At 55.0% G+C, this 17,406-nt stretch overlaps 1 protein-coding gene across 1 annotated transcript; it reads left to right on the top strand.

The window, feature by feature from the left end:
• Nucleotides 1-1,790: 1,790 nt before the first annotated feature.
• Nucleotides 1,791-14,771, top strand: FOXN1 (forkhead box N1). The gene is made up of 8 exons (XM_041726688.1): nucleotides 1,791-1,913; nucleotides 2,302-2,766; nucleotides 5,082-5,192; nucleotides 6,934-7,064; nucleotides 8,584-8,680; nucleotides 12,090-12,297; nucleotides 12,529-13,020; nucleotides 14,461-14,771. Exons 1-8 carry the CDS (start codon nucleotides 1,791-1,793, stop codon nucleotides 14,769-14,771), a joined length of 1,938 nt encoding a protein of 645 aa, XP_041582622.1.
• Nucleotides 14,772-17,406: the final 2,635 nt, after the last annotated feature.

Raw genomic sequence — 17,406 nt, 5'->3', positions numbered from 1 at the left:
GATCCCCTGATGGGCTTTGGGCAAATGCCCTCCCTTCCTTGTCCCCATTACCCCCAAACAAAGGGAGGATGTAGTTTATTTATCAATGGTGTGCCAACCCCAGGCTGGGCCCCTTGGGGTCCCAGGAGAGCTCCTGGGAGAGCAGGGCCTGGAAAATGAATGGTTATCCTGATCTGTTTGGTAGAGGCCTCAGGGAGGAGGGGTAAGTGTGAACCTCATGCTTGCCTTATTGCTTGACACCCCAGCTTAGCCCACACCCACTCTGGTCCCCCACCAAACGAAGAAACCTTAAGGGGGTACAGCGAACAGACCTGGGCTTGAGTCTTGACTCTGTTAAGGATAAGCTATGTGATTTGAGCAGGTCATGTAACCCTGCTGAGCCTCAATTTCCTCAACTATAAAGTGGGGTTAATAATGTATCTTTCTTCCCGGTTTGTTCTGACAAACCAATGAGAAAATTTTCCAAATTGTTCACACAGCAGCCAGCCCAGAGCAGGCCCTCAGCAAATGGAGGTCTTTATCAGAGACTACTTGGCAAAGAGGAGTACATTCAAGAGGAACTGCCCTTTGCAGGTGGTGGAGAAGGAAGGCAGACAGCTGAGGATGATAATAGTAAGGCCGTACTAATAATGATATTAATAACGAGAGCTGGCATCTATTGAGCACTTACCGTGTGCTAGGCGCTGTACAAAATGCTTCCTATGCGTGATTTCATTTACTACAGCATCCCTATGCGGGAGGCCCTACCTCTCTCCCTGCTCTGTAGATGCTGGTGTCGGAGGTCAGAGAGCTTCCCTAACACAGGTAGCAAGAAAAGGCTTAGAGCTAATTCCTCTCAACCTCTGGGCTGTGCTGGGGACAAAGTTCTGTAATTCTAGAAGATCGGAGCAGAAAGGGCCCTAAGCTATCATCTACCACAAGCCCCCTAGTTTTTCAAATAGTGAAACCAAAGCTCAGAAAGGACAGTGGCCTGGGGGGCATCTGGCTGGCTCTGTTGGTAGAGCATGTGACCCTTGATCTCAGGGGTTATGAGCTTAAGCCCCATGGGGGGGGGGGGTGTAGAGATTACTTAAAAATAATTTTTTTAAAAAGGTCAGTGGCCTGTACAAAGTCATAGGTACTAGATGCAGTCTGGAGGCGGCAAGAGGCCATGCCAGGCTCACAGGGCCACCAGGCAACCAGGTCCCTTCAAGTCCCCAGTGGCACACTGGTCCCACCAGTCCCTAAAGTGGCACCACAGGCCCAGCCTCTATGGAGAGCTGGGTCCCCTGCAGCATGAGGATAACTCCCACCCTAGGCCTGGGCTTGACCCTCTCTCTCCAGCTCCTGTCTTCTCTCAGAACCACCCACTTGCTCAGCCACCAAACAGAGGCTGCTCGCCATGGTCACCTAGCCCAGTCCCTCACTGGGGAGATGGGGGCTAGAGGCAGGGTCTCCAGGGAACCATCTGCAGTTGAGCTCCAGAGCAGTCAACTCTCCCTCCTGGGGCTGAGTGCTGATGGGGGAGGGGGTGGTGCTCACTCTCCCCACCAGCCTTCTCTCTGTGGTTTCTTCCTCTGTCTCTCATTGTTTATCTGCCTCCTTCTGTCTCTGATGTTTCTCTCACTTTGCCTGTTTATCTGCCTGTCTGCCTGTCTGTCTCTCTGTGCCTTACCAGATGTCTGGCTGGACTGAAGGTTCCAGCCCAGGGATAGGGTGGGAATGGAGGAGGTGAACTTGGGGTTGGTCACCCCAGGACCCTGGTCCTCACTCTCATCACAGCCGACTTTCTTCGAGGCCAGGACTGGGTGATGGTGTCGCTACTCCCGCCGCAGTCTGACGCCACACTGCCCGGCCCCACCAGACTGGAGGGCGAGCCCCAGGGGGACCTCATGCAGGCACCGGGCCTCCCAGGCTCCCCTGCTCCACAGAACGTAAGTACCTGGGTGCCTTGGCCTGAGGACTGTATAGCAGCTGCTGGACCAGTCACCCCCACCCCCAGGGACCTCCTGGGATCTGCCCTGTCACTTCCACCAGTGACCAAGTACTCAGTGACTCCAAGATCCAGCAGTGCTCGGATACAGGCTTCTGCTGATCCCTTCAGTTTGGTGCTAGGGCAGCGCTGTGCATCCATCAGACTTGGGGTACCTCAGATCTAGGAGCAGTGTGCCCTCATCAGATTAGGGCTTCCAAGGGTGGTCTATGTCTCCTCGGTTGTTTGGGGGCCCTCCAGAGCTCAGCTGCAGACCCCTTTACCCTAGCACAGAGTAGGGTCCTGGTCCAGCCTCTACTCACAGGCTCTCTACCCTCTATCCATCCCAGAAGCTTGCCGGCTTCAGCTGCTCATCATTTGTGCCCGACGGCCCTCCAGAGAGGGCAGCCTCACTGCCCCCACAGAGCCCCAGCGTCGCATCACCAGGCCCTGAGCAAATCCACTGCCCAGCTGGCCCTGGCCCTGGCCCAGGCCCCTTCCGGCTCTCGCCCTCAGACAAGTACCCCAGCTTCGGCTTTGAGGAGGGCCCGGCAAGCAGCCCTGGGCGCTTCCTCAAGGGCAGCCATGGGCCTTTCCACCCCTACAAGCGGCATTTCCATGAGGACGTCTTCCCTGAGGCCCAGACTGCCCTGGCCCTTGATGGACACTCCTTTAAGACCCCAGGGGCGCTGGAGGCCTTCGAGGAGATCCCCGTGGATGTTGGGGAGGCTGAGGCCTTCCTGCCTGGCTTCTCAGCAGAGGCCTGGTGCAACGGGCTCCCCTACCCCAGCCAAGAGCACAGCCCCCAAGTCCTGGTGAGTACCAGTGGCTGGTGGGCATCCCACCTACCCCCAGGGGTCCTAGTTCCCAGAATGAGTCCTCTGAGATCAAACTCCACCTTCCCTTCCCAGACCTTTCCACTCAGGGTCAGTGTGCCAGGGAAGTGGCAAGCTCACAAAGCTGGGATCTCGACTTCATTCTGGCCTCCAAGTCAGCTGGGGAGGGGATGCTGACTTGCCCCCCACCACCGGTCCCCCCTCCCCCAGCATGGACGGGGTGGAATAGGGGAGGCAGATCAGTCTAAGGAAGCTGGCAGCTTCCCAGAGGCTCCTGAGTCAGGATTCCAGTGTGTGACTTCTCTATTTGTTTAAGTGTCAGAGAATCCCCAGCCAGACCTATCCGCCCATATGTAAATGTGAGAAGAAAAACACATTCCAGAGACCTAGAGAAAGGGTTTAGGGAGGAGCCACAGGGCACAAGGTTCCCTCTCCAGCATCAGCGTACATGGTTGAGAGAGCTTCCAGGCCCCATTCTTTGCCCAGAATGTATTCATAGAAATACCTTGAAAGCACCTTGGAAGGTCAACATGCCCTTCCACTGCCATACCCACGCTGTGTGATCTTGGGCAAGTCACTTAACCTCTCTGAGCCTCATCTGAAAAAATGGTTAAAAGGACCAGCCTCACAGTCTTGTTGCCTTGGGAAGAGGAAAGCTAAAGGGAAGTTTGGAGATCCCTGAGGTAGTGAGCACTGAGCAGGCTCAGCCTGGGTTGTGCCTACTTAAGATGCCCACCAGCTCTCCACACCTCTTGCTTTCACACAGGTTCCCATTCCATCCCCAAGCCACCCCAGACAAAGCCTGATTTCCAGGCTTGGAAGATAAAGAAGGGGTTGGGTACCTACCAGCTGTGACCAAGACAGGGACTCTTGGTACTGGAGTCCTTTGATGGCTTCTCCTCAGGTCCATTGAACATGACAGCTGTTCATGGTGAGGGCACAATCATATTAGCTGCTGCCTTCCCCAAATGTCTACCCAGTGCCAGATCTTGAGCACTGTGCCAGATGCTTCCTCTCAAGGACCCCCACTTACTCCTCACAGCAACCCTCAAAAGACTTCCCACTATCCCCATTTTGCAGATGAGGAAACTGAAGTTCCATAGAGGTCAAGTGACTTTCCCAAGGTGTCCCTTGGCCTGTAGGAAGTGAGGCTAAGATTTGAGCTCACTCCCTTCCCCCTGCACAGTGGAAAGGAACTCAGGCCCAGGGAACTACAGCTGCTAGTAGACTCACTGGGTGACCTCGTACACATCACTTCCCCTCAGTGGGCTCAGCCCCATCATCTTCCAAATGAGGAGGTTGGACAACGGCCCTTCCGGGCCTGAGATTCTACGATGGTGGCTATCTCTGCATCAGCAACCCCAGGGCACATCCAGAAAGAGGTCACTGTTGATTTGACCCTCTGGGCCCAGATGCTGGTTCCCAAGGGCCCTTAGGAACATCAGGAAGAGTGGTCTACCTCCTTCTTCACCTTCCAGTACCTAGCTGTCCAATCTTTCTGACTAGTGCTAGATTTCAGAGGCTCCATGTGGACCTCACGACCTCAGGAAGCCAGAGTCTGGCCGCCTCTGCCGGTAACAGCTACAGATTCCCTGTGCCTGGGTGAAATAGTGCCATGGGACTCAAGCAGACCAGCAACTGGGTAGACTCCCTGGATCAGAGAGCAAAGGCCTTTGAGTTGAGGATGACCAGGAGACAAACTGGAGAGGACTCATCAGCCCCCTCCCAGGAGCCTGCTGGAGCTCCCCTGGGCTTTGCAGAGGAGGAGGTGGCAGGGCTTGGGTCACCAGCTGGGCCAACCAGTCTGACCACTTCCTGTGCTCCCCTTACTGTGGCCCTGCAGTGGGAATTCTAGAACACTAACCTTTTCCAGATGTCCTCCACAGACCTGTTCTGAGAGGCCAGCAGCTCTGAACCAAGTGGGCCCCAAGCCAGGCTTGAGTGGGATCAGGCACTATATCCTTGTGCTATTCCAGAGGGATCTCTGACCCTACCCAACCTCACTGTGATCATTGTCAAATCTCCCCCACTCCTCTGGACAGCTCGGCCTCTGCCTCTCACCTGAAGTGAGGTGGAGGGGTAGGGAGTACTGTCGATTCCAGCCCTGGCTCCCCCACTAACTTCCTGAGTTCCCTCAAGAAAATCCCTGACCTTCTCTGTTCTCCATTTGCTCTCCAGGACTAAGCTTTGGGGGAGGCAGAGTGGAGGTTGCTTCTGTGTAACTTTCAAGCCACAGAAGAGAGGGAGGAAGAAAATCAAGGTCCCACCTGGTCATCTGTGTTTTTTTCCAGCAGGGGTCAGAAGTCAAGGTCAAGCCCCCAGCTCTGGAGACTGGTCCTGGGATGTACTGTTACCAGCCCCCCTTGCAGCACATGTACTGTCCCTCCCAGCCCCCATTCCACCAGGTGGGTCAGAGGCAGGTGGGCATGCATCCCTGGGGCCTCAGCATATTACGTGGTATGAGGTGTGTGGGCATGTACATGACTGTGCACACTTGCAATGGCAGGTAGGGGCAGCCTGAGGTCCAGGATCCACCTAGGGTCGGGGGCCAGGGGATAATGGGGAAGGAAGCAATTTCCCTTCTCTAGGAGTAGGTGGGGTTCATCCAACAGTCTTAGAGAGTCTCAGGAAAGAGAGTGGGGCTGAGATTGGGACAGGGTTCAGACATGAACCAAAAAGAGCAGGAGGAGGAGAGCCAGACAAAGGCAGGGGTGAAGAGAAAAGGAGTGTGTGGAGCGACACACAAGACTGAGCAGAAAGGGAACAACAGGCTCCTGTCTGGGTCAGCCACTGTCTGGCTATGTAGCCTTGGCCCCAAACTTCCCTTTCACCTAGACAGGGTGGGAGCAGGCATAGAGTGAGGGGACCTTCCCACCTGGAAGGCTCCAAGACCCCATCATCTTTGGCCCTTTCCCTCTTCTCCACCCCACTGCCCAGCCTCAGCTCCCCTGACATGGACAGGATGCCCAAGTAATCACCCTGCATTGGCATGGGATGCACGTTTTTAAAAAGAGAAAGAAAAGAGCCCCAGAGCATCCAGGCAGCTCCCAGGAGTCACTGGGCAAGACAGAGCAAGTGGCTGCCCAGAGCCCAGCTCTATCCACCTGCAGCCTGGCACTGAGACAGGCCCTGCCTGTGGAGCAGGTTCCACTCCCAGCTCTTTAGCCTTGGCCCTGATCTTGGCCCTAGCCAGGGAGGCAGGCACGTGGGGGGGAGTGGGGGAGGTGGTCAGACTGCTTGCTTTGGGGCGGGAGATGGAGGGAAACAGAGGGAGCACGTGAGGCATCATCCTTGCCACCATGAGGAGCCTAGCTGGAATGGCTAAAGCCATCCTGAGGCTCAAGGTCTTGAGGGTGTCCCTGAGGCAGCCTGGCCCATCAGGGCCTGAGCCACAGCGAGGTTAAGGGGCTGCCAGACCTTAAATGGCCTCACCATGCCCAGCCCTGCTTTGATTGTTTTCTGAGTTCTGTACCCCCTACCCACCCCCCCGAACAAGATGGCCGCACCCAGGGCTTTATAGAGCCTGCAAAGAGGGTGACTCAGGTACTAAGTGTCTCTCGGGTGACCTGGAAAGAACACTTCAGCCTGGGGGAGTCAGAGTCTCCTACCCCCTTTGCCCCCATAAAACACCACCCCTGGCACCGCAGCCACTCCCTTTGCCGTAAAAACACCTCCTACCCCCACCTGCCCACCACCATGACCAGCCTTTTCAAAGAGCCACTGAAACTCGTAAAAGGTGGCAGTGCCCAGCAAACGAACGCCCAGGCTGGACACCCCACTTCCGACCCAGCTGCTCCAGAAAATGTGGGGGAGGCCTGGAGCACCTCACACTCTCTAGCCCAGCCAGGATGCTTCCCCATCACCATGGCAACCAGAGTACCTAGATGGCTTGGAAGAAAGGCACTTTGAGGCCTCTGAGATCCCAAATTTGGGAATGTGGATATCCTCAGAGTCTCTCAGATGTCCACACCCTTAGCCAGCCTCCTCAGATTCAGATGGCTCTGCTTTTGGAGCTCATAACCTGGGAGAGAAGAATCTAGCCTCAGCCCCGCCTCTGGATGTACATGAAGTGGGGGGGGGGGGGCACCACCATCTTGGGAAAGACTGGTTACCATGGCAACCATTCTGCCCCTTTGACCTCTACAGTACTCACCAGGTGGTGGCAGCTACCCCATACCGTACCTGGGCTCCTCACACTATCCCTACCAGCGGATCGCACCCCAGGCCAGCACTGATGGGCACCAGCCCCTCTTTCCCAAACCCATCTACTCCTACAGGTAAGTTTCTCAGCCCCCCTAGGGTGGATGGAAGAGGGGTAAGAGCACCAGTGGGGAAAATGAGGCATGGAATCCTCAAGGTATATAAGGTGATGGTAGAAAATGGAAGTCATACCCAGTAGGTTTTGAGAGGATGCTGGAGAGGAGATTCCTGCATGGGGGCAGGCGGATGGACTAGATCACATCTGACCTTTTGTCTAACCCTGGGGAGCCAAGTCAGTGGCTCTACCTGGCAGGGGCTGGTGCCCTGAGATGGGCCCCCTAAGCTCTAACCTCCTGGGGCCCAGGGCTGGGACTGACAGTTTAGGAGGGATGCTCGCCCCTTTCCCCCTCCCTTTCCCCTAGATACAGAGAGAAACCCAACCCCAAAGCTCTGCTGGAAATAAGTGAGGGATGAGGCCTGCAGACACAGCTCAGGGGTCCACCACCTGCAAGATTGGAGCTGGGGTTGTAAGCCCCAAGCCTGCAACACCCAATGCCTCTAAGAGACCTTCCCACCTGAACCCTCATTCATCCAGTTAACAGTGAGGCTTCACCTCCTGTGTGCCAGGCCCCACATGGGGTCAGGTCATTAGCCAGTGCGAGCTCAGGGAAGGAAAAGGAACGCAAACAGCAGCCAGAAGCATGGAGAAGAGTTTTGGGGGAGGCAGGATGATGATGCACACCCAATCCTTGGAGTCCAACAGAACTGAGTTCAAGTCGAGGTTCTAGAATTCACTAGCTATGGGGGCACCTGGGTGGCTCAGTCAGTTAAGCATCTTCCTTCAGCTCAGGTTATGATCTCAGGGTCCTAGGATTGAGCCCTGCATCAGGCTCGCCTGCTCAGCATAGAGTCTGCTTTTCCCTCTGCCCCTCTCTCAGCTCATTATCTCTCTCCCTCCCTCCCTCTCTCTCTCTCTCAAATAAATAAATAAAATCTAAAATTCACTAGCTGTGAAGTCTCAGGCAATCTCTCTGAGCTTCTATTCATCTGTTAAAAAAAAAAAAAAAAAGGAACAGCCATATTCAGGCCTTTGGAAAGATTAAGTGAGAGAATATGCCTGGCACATTGTAGGGGTTCAAGAAAACTTAGTTCCCTTCCTTGCTGTCTGACAGTGTGCAACTGGCTAGGGCCTGGCTGGTAATGATGGCTTCCATTTAACGAGTGTCTTCTATGTTCCAGGCATCATCCTTAATCCTCACAACTCTGAGGTAGCTATTACTTTCCTTACTTCAAAGCTGAGGAAACTGAGGTTCAGAGAGGTTAAGGCACTCACCCAAGGTCACACAGCCAGTGAGTGGCCAAGCCAGTATGACAACCCAGGCCTTTCAGATGCCACAAGACCCTTGTGTATCAGTAATTCCCAACGTCAGTAGACACCTTCTCATCCTTTCTCCTTTCAACCTTATAGAGCCTCTCACCTAAGTCTCCAGCAGTTTATTCCTCCTCAACTACTCCAGCCAGGGCAGGTGGAGTGGGAAGGGGGAGACTTCCGGCCTGCTCAGAAGTCCAAACTCTCAAAGTTTTCTCTGCCTTCAGCATCCTCATCTTCATGGCCCTTAAGAACAGTAAAACTGGGAGCCTTCCTGTCAGCGAGATCTACAATTTCATGACGGAGCACTTTCCCTACTTCAAGGTGAGCCCAAGATCCACCCTAATCTTACCATCCCGAGTCCTGGGCCAGCCAGGCCTCTCTGGAGCCAAAGGGTTCAGTTAGAAGGCAGAGCAAGGGTCAGAATGAAAGCCAGGAGAGGGTTTGCCTCCTCCACACATCCTCTTGTCTCCACTTCAAAAAGTCCTAGGTCATTCCGCCGAGGTTACACAGCAGTCCAGGAGTCAGATCTATGCTGGTGGAAAGCAGACATGTCGGCCCGGATAGGCTTCAAGAATCATCCACCTATCCCAAGTGGAGAGGAAGAGCTTGGGAAGAACTGAGAGACCATCCCCACCCCTGGCCCCAGGATGCTGTAGGGTTAGAGGAATCTGAGTAAGAGCTAGCCAGCCAGGGTGGCATGGGATCCTGGGACCACAGAACCCGCTGCCTTCCAGGGAGAGATTAAGATCTGCCTCTGTGGGTGGCAGGCTCAGCGGCAGTTCTGCCAGAAAGCGGGGTGTGGGCTTCATGGTCTTCAAGTGTCCCAGGGAACTGGGTGGCTCACTTGACCTTCCCAAGTACAGTATGTAGTTCCTGTCATCTACTGAGGGGGCTTCTGAGGGCTCTACTGGACTAGAGGCTGGAGAGATGCCCTTCTCTCCAGATGGGCAAACACATCAGAAGGGGTGATCCACCTACTCAAGGTCATACAACAGAGGGGATCGGTTGTTGGCTCAAGCTGTTTGGCTTCACACATCAACTGCTTCCCTCCCTTCTCTGCATGCCCCCCGTACCCTCCAGCACAGACCTCTTCTTTGGGATGGGGGCAGAGATCAGAGCTTGTGTGTGAGGAGTGCCTTCTCCAAGGTCCAGACCCTGGTGGAGATAATCTTGCCTGCTAACCAGGCAGGAGGTAGATGCTGAGGCCCAGGTCCAAAACTCATCTCCATCTGCCAGTAGGGGGATTTTGGCCCCACTCTCTTCTTAGTTGTCCTGCCAGAGGATAATCTGAAGCTGATACTCAAACAAGTTTGTACTTGCTGCATTGCCATCAAATGAGGAGTGGGCAAGATGACCAGAGAATGGGAAAGTATGGTCATCTATCTACCAGTGATTCTGGAAGGGAGAGGAGGAGGGAGGAGAGTTGTCTCTGGGATTTGAGAAGCATCAAAGCCAGCACCCAGGGCTGCCCCTATATCCCAACAGATCTAGAGGCGAGACCCTCCCTATGCCCTACAGCTTGTGGAGGGTCCTCTATAGGGCTTCACGGGGCCAGGCCAGAGAGAGGGAAGTGAGGGCCCTGCCCTGTTCCTCTCAGCCATTCCTCCCTGCCAACTCCCGGCCTGGCCCCCAGCCCCTCCCTGCATCTCATCTTCCTGGCTTAATTATTTTTTCTGGGAGCCGTGTAATCCCTGTTTTATGGGGCTGAAGAGTGAAGAGGTCTAACAACTTTTTTTTTTTTTTTTTTGGTTCTAGTTGTTGTTCTTAGCCAATTGCATCACTCCCTCACTCCTGAGTTTACATTTGACTTCAGAGAGAAAGCATCTGTGAGGATGGGACGGGCCCCAATGGGGAAGCCAGCACTATAGGGTGACCTGGGCAGGGCCCTTAATAAGGGAACAGAGAGCTGGAGTCTGGGCTCTGTCACTGCCTCCTGTGTGATCTAGGGCCAGCCTCTTTCTTCCCTGGACCTCAGTTTCCCAATCTGTAAAATGGTCAGGTTGGACCAGTTGGCACATACATTCCTTCCAACTCAGATGGCTCCCCTCTGACCTACCTAAGGAATTAGTTCAAAGATCCCCTGTCCCCTTTATCACTCACTCTCCATTTGAAGGTCATTTTTCTGGGTAAAAACAGAGTGGACCCTGGGGTGGGTGGCATTCATGCCCAAGGCAGCTGAGGTGGGCATCCTGTAGCCCCATGAGTCAGGGATGTGGGACTGGGGAAGTGTCCAGCCACTGGACATAATTATTAGTGCTGACCATCTTTCTTCCAAACAGGAAGTGGCTGGGGCGGGGGCTGCCCTGGCATCCCAAAGTCACAGATTTATGGGCCTATAAAAAGGCCCAGTGCACATTAACTCTGCCCATCAGGCGACACGGCCTGGACTTCTAGTAGGAACTGTTGTGGGAGTTGACGGTGAATCCCCAGCTGACCAGTCTGGTGGCTCCAGAATCCCCCCTTATGACCCTGCGAGCCTTGGGGGTCATCTCAACCAGCCCCCAGCCCCAGGCCAGCTGTCCCCTGAGAAAGGCTCCAGCAGCTCCTGCCAGCAACTTGCAGTGACGCTGGCATTGGGACCCAGTTCTGCTGGGCGTGATTCAGCCTGGCTGCTCCCTCGGGCAAGGGAGCTGGGGAGGAGGGAGTGGCCGCCCCTCATTATGCAGAAACTGCAGGCTGAAAGGGAAAAGGGACCAGGGGGTGAGGGTATGGGGGCCCCACTGGCTGGAGCAGATGCTTTGCCCATAACCCTGCCAGGCCCAGGACTATCACAGAGGCTGGAACAGAGCTGGAAGCGGGGGTGGGGGTACCCACTGGCACCCCTGCCGCCACCTCTCACCCAACTGAGTCAGCCTAATGGTTTTTACAACCCTCCCTGGGCACAATTATTGCACTGGTGGTATGACCAGGCCTCCTAATGGGTGTTTATTCTGTTGGCACGAGCCCCCCCGCCGACTCCCCACCTGAGGGCTGCCTCCCCACCCGGGCACGCCTCCCAGGCACCCTCATGTGAACATTCACACCCACACACACATGCACAATCATGGACACCCCCACATACCCAGAGAGACTTTCTCACACACAAACATCCTCACACTCAAATGAATTCACAGACCCACACAGGAGACAAGCTTACACCAAGGAGACATACTTAGGGACACATGCGTACACATACACATACACATAGCCAATCTATCCCTCCCCCCCAACCAAAACGCAGATATACACATAATATATGAGCAACATGTGCATACATCCAAATACAACCTCATCCATTTTTCTTTTCTCCTGAGTTTGCTCAAGCAGGGATGAGGCAGACCCTGGAAAGGAGCATTCCTCAGCTTCCTCCCCATTCCAAAGCTGGCCTTGGGAGACCTGAGAGTTGTGAGGGGTCCTAGCACAGCCTGAAAACCAGGGGGACTGGTCCAACTCCAGAGGAGGAACCAGCCCTCCCTTTATGAACCATCCCAATAATCCTCTGAAGGGTCAGCCAGAGGTGGGGGTGGCATTGAAGGCAGATTTTAGGTGAAAATAATTTGTAGTCAAGGTTCCTGCCTGCCCCTTCCCCACCACTGAAGGGTACCAAGCATGGGCTGGGTGCTGAGGAGGATGACAAGCGCCAGAAAGGGTGGCGGTTCTGTGTCCAGAGGACAAAGAAGTTTTCTGGAGCCCAGACCTGGCTCAGGCTTGTTGACCCTGGCCTGAACTTTGTCTTGCTCTGCTCTGGCAGACAGCGCCTGACGGCTGGAAGAATTCTGTTCGCCACAACCTTTCTCTTAACAAGTGCTTTGAGAAAGTGGAGAACAAATCAGGCAGTTCCTCTCGCAAAGGCTGCCTGTGGGCCCTCAATCCAGCCAAAATTGACAAGATGCAGGAGGAGCTACAGAAGTGGAAGAGGAAAGACCCTATTGCTGTGCGCAAGAGCATGGCCAAGCCAGGTAAGAGGCTGAGGGGGCAATGCAAGAGAGGGCCCAGGGTGCCCCGGAGCTGAGGGGGGTGCAGGGCGGGGAGGAGGGAGGAATTGGGTGGCAGGGAGGGAGAGAGGGAGAGAAGCTGAGCTAGTGAACTGATTAGTGAGAGTAGCCTGAGTGGTTCCAAGGCTGGGGACAGATTGTGGGGAAAGGGAATTCTCATGGTATTCCTCTCTCTTTTCTCTTGGGCCTTTTCAGAAGAGCTGGACAGCCTCATTGGAGAGAAGAGGGAGAAGCTGGGTTCCCCATTGCTGGGCTGCCCACCCTTGGGGCTGGCAGGCTCAGGCCCCATCCGACCCCTGGCCCCTCCAGTGGGGCTCTCCCAGCCACTGCATCCAATCCACCCAGCTTCGGGCCCCATTCCTGGCAAGAACCCCCTGCAGGACCTACTTGGGGGGCACGTCCCCTCTTGCTATGGGCAGACATATTCACACCTCTCACCGGGCCTGGCCCCTCCTGGACCTCCGCAGCCATTGTTCCCACAACCAGATGGGCGCCTTGAGCTGCGGGCCCAGCCAGGCACCCCCCAGGACTCGCCTCTGCCTGCCAACACCCCACCCAGCCACAGTGCCAAGCTGCTGGCTGAGCCTTCCCCGGCCAAGACCATGCATGACACCCTGCTGCCAGATGGAGACCTTGGCACTGACCTGGATGCCATCAACCCCTCTCTCACCGACTTTGACCTCCAGGGTGAGCAGGGCTGAGAAAAGGAAGGTGGGACAGGACTGCACAGATACGTCTGGCAGTGTGGCCCATCCCCTCTAAGGCTCCAGGACATGACCTGCTAGCTGCCAGGTTTCTGATCAATGGAAACAGAAAAATCCCGAGCTGGCAAGGGGTGCCAAGGGGTGAAGAGGAATGTTCTTGCCCTATCTCCCTTCTCTTGGTGCCCCTGAACATGTTCCCACTGACCCCATCGTCTAGCCACTCTCAGCTTTGGGGAGGTGGGAAAGAGCCCAGTGTTATATTCCATATTGGCTGTGAGTGACTGCCAGTCTGAAGTGGTTGCATCTTCTCATTCATCTTTTAATGCAGAAGGAGAGAGATCTTCCCCCAGGAAGAGCGTAAGGCTTCAGAACTAGGCAGGTCCTGGAGAGGTTTGGCAGGAGGAGTCTGGGAAGAGGTTCTATTGATTCCATTCCATTTTGCCTGCTTTTTTCTACACGTGGTCAAGCCCACCCATTCAGATCCAGTGCTTGCCCAGGCCCTGGTCCTGGCCACAGGAGGTTTGGAGGGGGTACTGACCCAGGCCTCAGACCCCCCTGGGTGGACTGGGCTGAGGGACATCCACAAGCAGGTGGAGACAGCTGGCCCTCACAGAGCTCCGGGCTGTGTGGAGGAGATGGCTCAGGTCTTGGTAAGCATGTTAGAAACATGCAGCTAGATCCTCAACCCCGTCCAGAAGTGGGGACCATGCTCAACACTCACAATCAGCCATCATGTGAGTTGCTTTACCAGTGCTCCAGGCTCCACTTCTCTCCCTCAGGCATACAGTGGAGGAGCCCCAGGGAGCTAAGCACAGCCAGCTCACTGGGTTCAGCAGCATGTTGTTGGAAGATCCTTGGTTTTGGCTGCAGGTGCACCTTCCTTAGGAGTTTGGGCAGGAACCCCGGGGAGAGGGGCAGTTCCAGGGACGCCCTCTGCAGGCTAACTCCAGGGTGCACAGCGTAAGCATAAGCATCAGCCCTTCCTTATTTATTTATTTATTTTTAAGATTTTACTTATTTATGAGACAGAGAGAGAGAGAAGCAGAGACATAGGCAGAAGGAGAAGCAGGCTCCACTCAGGGAGCCTGATTTGGGACTTAATCCTGAGACTCTGGGATCACACCCTGAGCCAAAGACAGACACTCAACCGCTGAGCCACCCAGGCATCCCGCGTCAGCCCTTCCAATAGGTCAGCTCTCAAGTCCTTGCCCACTTCACCTCCCTCGAAAAAAAGAGCCCCAGAGATCATCTGAAAGCTATGGCAGAGGAATATGAGAGTTCTAGCAACTGCCTGGTGCCAAAGGTCTATTCCCCCATCAAGGTAACCCCAATCCTGCTCTTTTTAGCATGCAAGAGCCATGGAGTGGGGGGAGACAGGGCTCTTTGGTACCTCCCAGTGATTCCTGATCTCTCTCCCAACTAGGAAACCTGTGGGAACAGCTGAAGGATGACAGCTTGGCCCTCGACCCATTGGTACTGGTGACTTCATCCCCAACATCATCGTCAATGCCGCCACCTCCGCCACCAAACCATTGCTTCCCACCTGGGCCCTGTCTGGCAGAGACAGGCAGTGGGACTGGCGACTTGGCACCACCAGGCAGTGGGGGCTCCGGGGCACTGGGTGACCTGCACCTCACCACCCTCTACTCAGCCTTCATGGAGCTGGAGCCCACACCCCCCACAGGTCCCTCTGTGTACCTCAGCCCCAGCTCCAAGCCCATGGCCCTAGCATGAGCCATGTCCACCAGCAGCTCCAGCCTGTCTGGCCTGGAAGTCCCAGCTGGCCGCCCATAATGGGCCCACCTTAAAGGTCAAGGAAGGAAAACCATCCCTGTCCCCTATGCCACTAAGGCAACTGCTAGCTGGCAGCCGGGATGAAGAAGACACCACCACTGCCCCTCACACATTTCTGCCATCTGGTGAGCCAGCTCCTCACTCAGGGTCCTGGAAGACCAAGTGACTGGGCAAGAAAAAAACAAACACACTCTCCTTAACTCACACTCATCCACACTTAAGTAAGGCCTTCTTCATAATATGTGCATGCATATGCACACACACACAAACACACATACACACAGAGTTAGACACACCCACACCCACATACCTTCTATCCAGAGGAATCAGAACTATATCACTGAGAGCTTGACTCCATTTCTGAGGCAGCTGAGGGTGGGGGGGAGCGGGGGGCCTAAGGTCCTCATGCCAGTGCCAGGATCACCTTGAAACCCTATTCTGATGTCCACATTCTCTTCAGGACTGGCCCCTTCTAGTATGTTCTCTCCCAGAAGCTCCCTGTATTTATTCTCCCATCTCCAGCAGCTGGTCAAGGAGGAGTAGGTGTGGAGCCTCTCCCCAAGTCTTCTGTGGGCCCCTCGGGGGGCTGTCATTAGCACCCACCCTGCCAGGCTCTCCCCATCCTCAGTATATTCTGTCTCACCTCCCCCAGAATGACACACAGGAGGGGTAACGGCCACCCCAGGACCAAACTGAGCCCACTTCTGACACAAAGTGTTTGGAAAAGCCCTTGCCCTCAGAAACTTAAAATTATCCTCTTCACCAGCCCCGGGTGCAGGAAGGGCCCCTCCAGGGCACTACAGTCTCACTCCTTCTCTATAAGAACTTCATATAGTTTAGGTCTCAACTTACTAATTACTTCCAACTGTCCCAGGCAACCCAGAGAATTCAGGGAAGGGGAGTCTGATACAGGCTGGCAGGGGTGGGGCGGGGGGTTGACGCCTCCCTCTCTCTGACTGCTGGGCAGACCCAGGATGTCCCTGGAGCTAGGGAGCGTGGCCCAGTTGCCTGCCATGCTTTACCGGAGAGCCAAGCTGGAGTTTCGGCCTACCCTGGGTCTGGGGGTGACAAGAACCCACAGAGGTTAGCCTGGGCTTGGTAAAGCACAAGCAAATCCCTAGGTGGCCTGACCTGGAACAATAAAGCAAGTGCCTGTGGTCTTGGCTTCCGAGATTTCATTTCCGAATTTCCCCTCCTTGGGCACAAAGGCCAGGCCACACTAACTGTAGATGCCCTGCATCTATGATGTCACCCTGACCCTCATTCTGTACCTTGAAGTTTCCAAATCTGAAGAGTGAGGCATCTAGGGGGAATTCCTGACCAGTCTGGAGGAGGAACAGAGGGCAGGTGGGCCGTGCCTCTTCCCAGAACTTCCCATAAGAAGGAAGAGGATTCCCTCCCCCTACACCCTTTCCTACTGAGATTCACCACCTTCCTCCTCAAACCACTCCATCTCTTCACACAAGAAGGGATCACTTCCCTGTCCAGGCTGTGCCTTCCTGTCCCCAATCTGTCCATGGCTGGGGTGTGGGTTCTGCAGGTGTCACGAATGGAGCCTAGCCCGCTGCTGTGTGCACTGCAGGCCCTGGAAGGTGGCCTCTGCACTTCAAACTCACCTCCCAGGGTACCACCTCCAAACGGACTGCTGTGACCAGAAAGCAGACTGAGAGGGAGCCCTACACTTTGCCTGAACAGGGATGGGGAAGTGTGGGAGACAATAGCACACATATGCCCTTCAAGTCTCAGAGCAGCCCCACATGGGGACTCTGACCAGAGTTCTTCCAGGGGCCAGGCCTGGAGGCTGGTCAACACCACCTGCCTACCCCAGAGGATAGCTCTGTAGAAGACACCATTAATAGAACCCCACCCTACAAGCAGCACCCTCCCTATAGCCTAGCCCCTATAGGACAGGGTGGGTGGGAAATGGGAGGAGACATGGCCAGCCAGTACACCGAGAGGAAGACCTGCCTGCCCCAGCCCAGTCCCGACTATAAAGGAAGGGGTGAAGGCTCTCTCTGTTAAGCTCCGTTTTACAAAACCTCCCAGCTCAGGTGGCGAATCTCCTCCAGACACTCATATCTCTGTCTCCAGGGCCCATATGGCACACCAACAAGCGAGCTGGCACCCACACAAGCAAGGCAGGTGGCAAACGGAATTGTGGGTCTCGTGTTTGTTTTTGTTTGTAACCAGACTGGCCCTTAAACTTTTAAAACTGAGCTGCAGCTGCTCTGGGAGCGGGGCCCCACACTCCCATTCATATGCTGCCCTCTGCTGGCCGCCTCACGCCAAACGGTCACAGTTTTAGGGCGAGCGGAATGGAAGAACGCAGGTTCTGGAAGATTTCACCTTTTTTGGGGAGAGGGGACTCTGAACATAAGGGTTCGAAACCTGGTTAGCTCATGGGTTCATTAAACTCAACGAAGAGGGGCACCTGGGTGGCTCAGGCGGTTAAGCAGCCATGAGATGTGTCCTGCATTGGGCTCTGCACTCAGCGCCCATCTACTTGAGATTCTCTCTCTCTCCCTCTGCCCACCCCCACCACCAACTCACACTCATGAGCTCTCTCTCTAAAATA

This window comes from Vulpes lagopus, chromosome 12 (genome assembly GCF_018345385.1).
Source record: "Vulpes lagopus strain Blue_001 chromosome 12, ASM1834538v1, whole genome shotgun sequence".
NCBI classification, from domain to species: domain Eukaryota; kingdom Metazoa; phylum Chordata; class Mammalia; order Carnivora; family Canidae; genus Vulpes; species Vulpes lagopus.
This window is presented reverse-complemented; position numbering and strand designations above follow the sequence as displayed.

Bases quoted from the DNA above. Each gene is read 5' to 3' on its own strand.
- FOXN1 (XM_041726688.1), top strand. From the start codon at position 1,791: ATGGTGTCGCTACTCCCGCCGCAGTCTGACGCCACACTGCCCGGCCCC. The intron at 1,914-2,301 runs GTAAGTACCTGG...TATCCATCCCAG, and splicing joins GCTCCCCTGCTCCACAGAAC to AAGCTTGCCGGCTTCAGCTG. The intron at 5,193-6,933 runs GTGGGTCAGAGG...TGACCTCTACAG, and splicing joins CCCAGCCCCCATTCCACCAG to TACTCACCAGGTGGTGGCAG.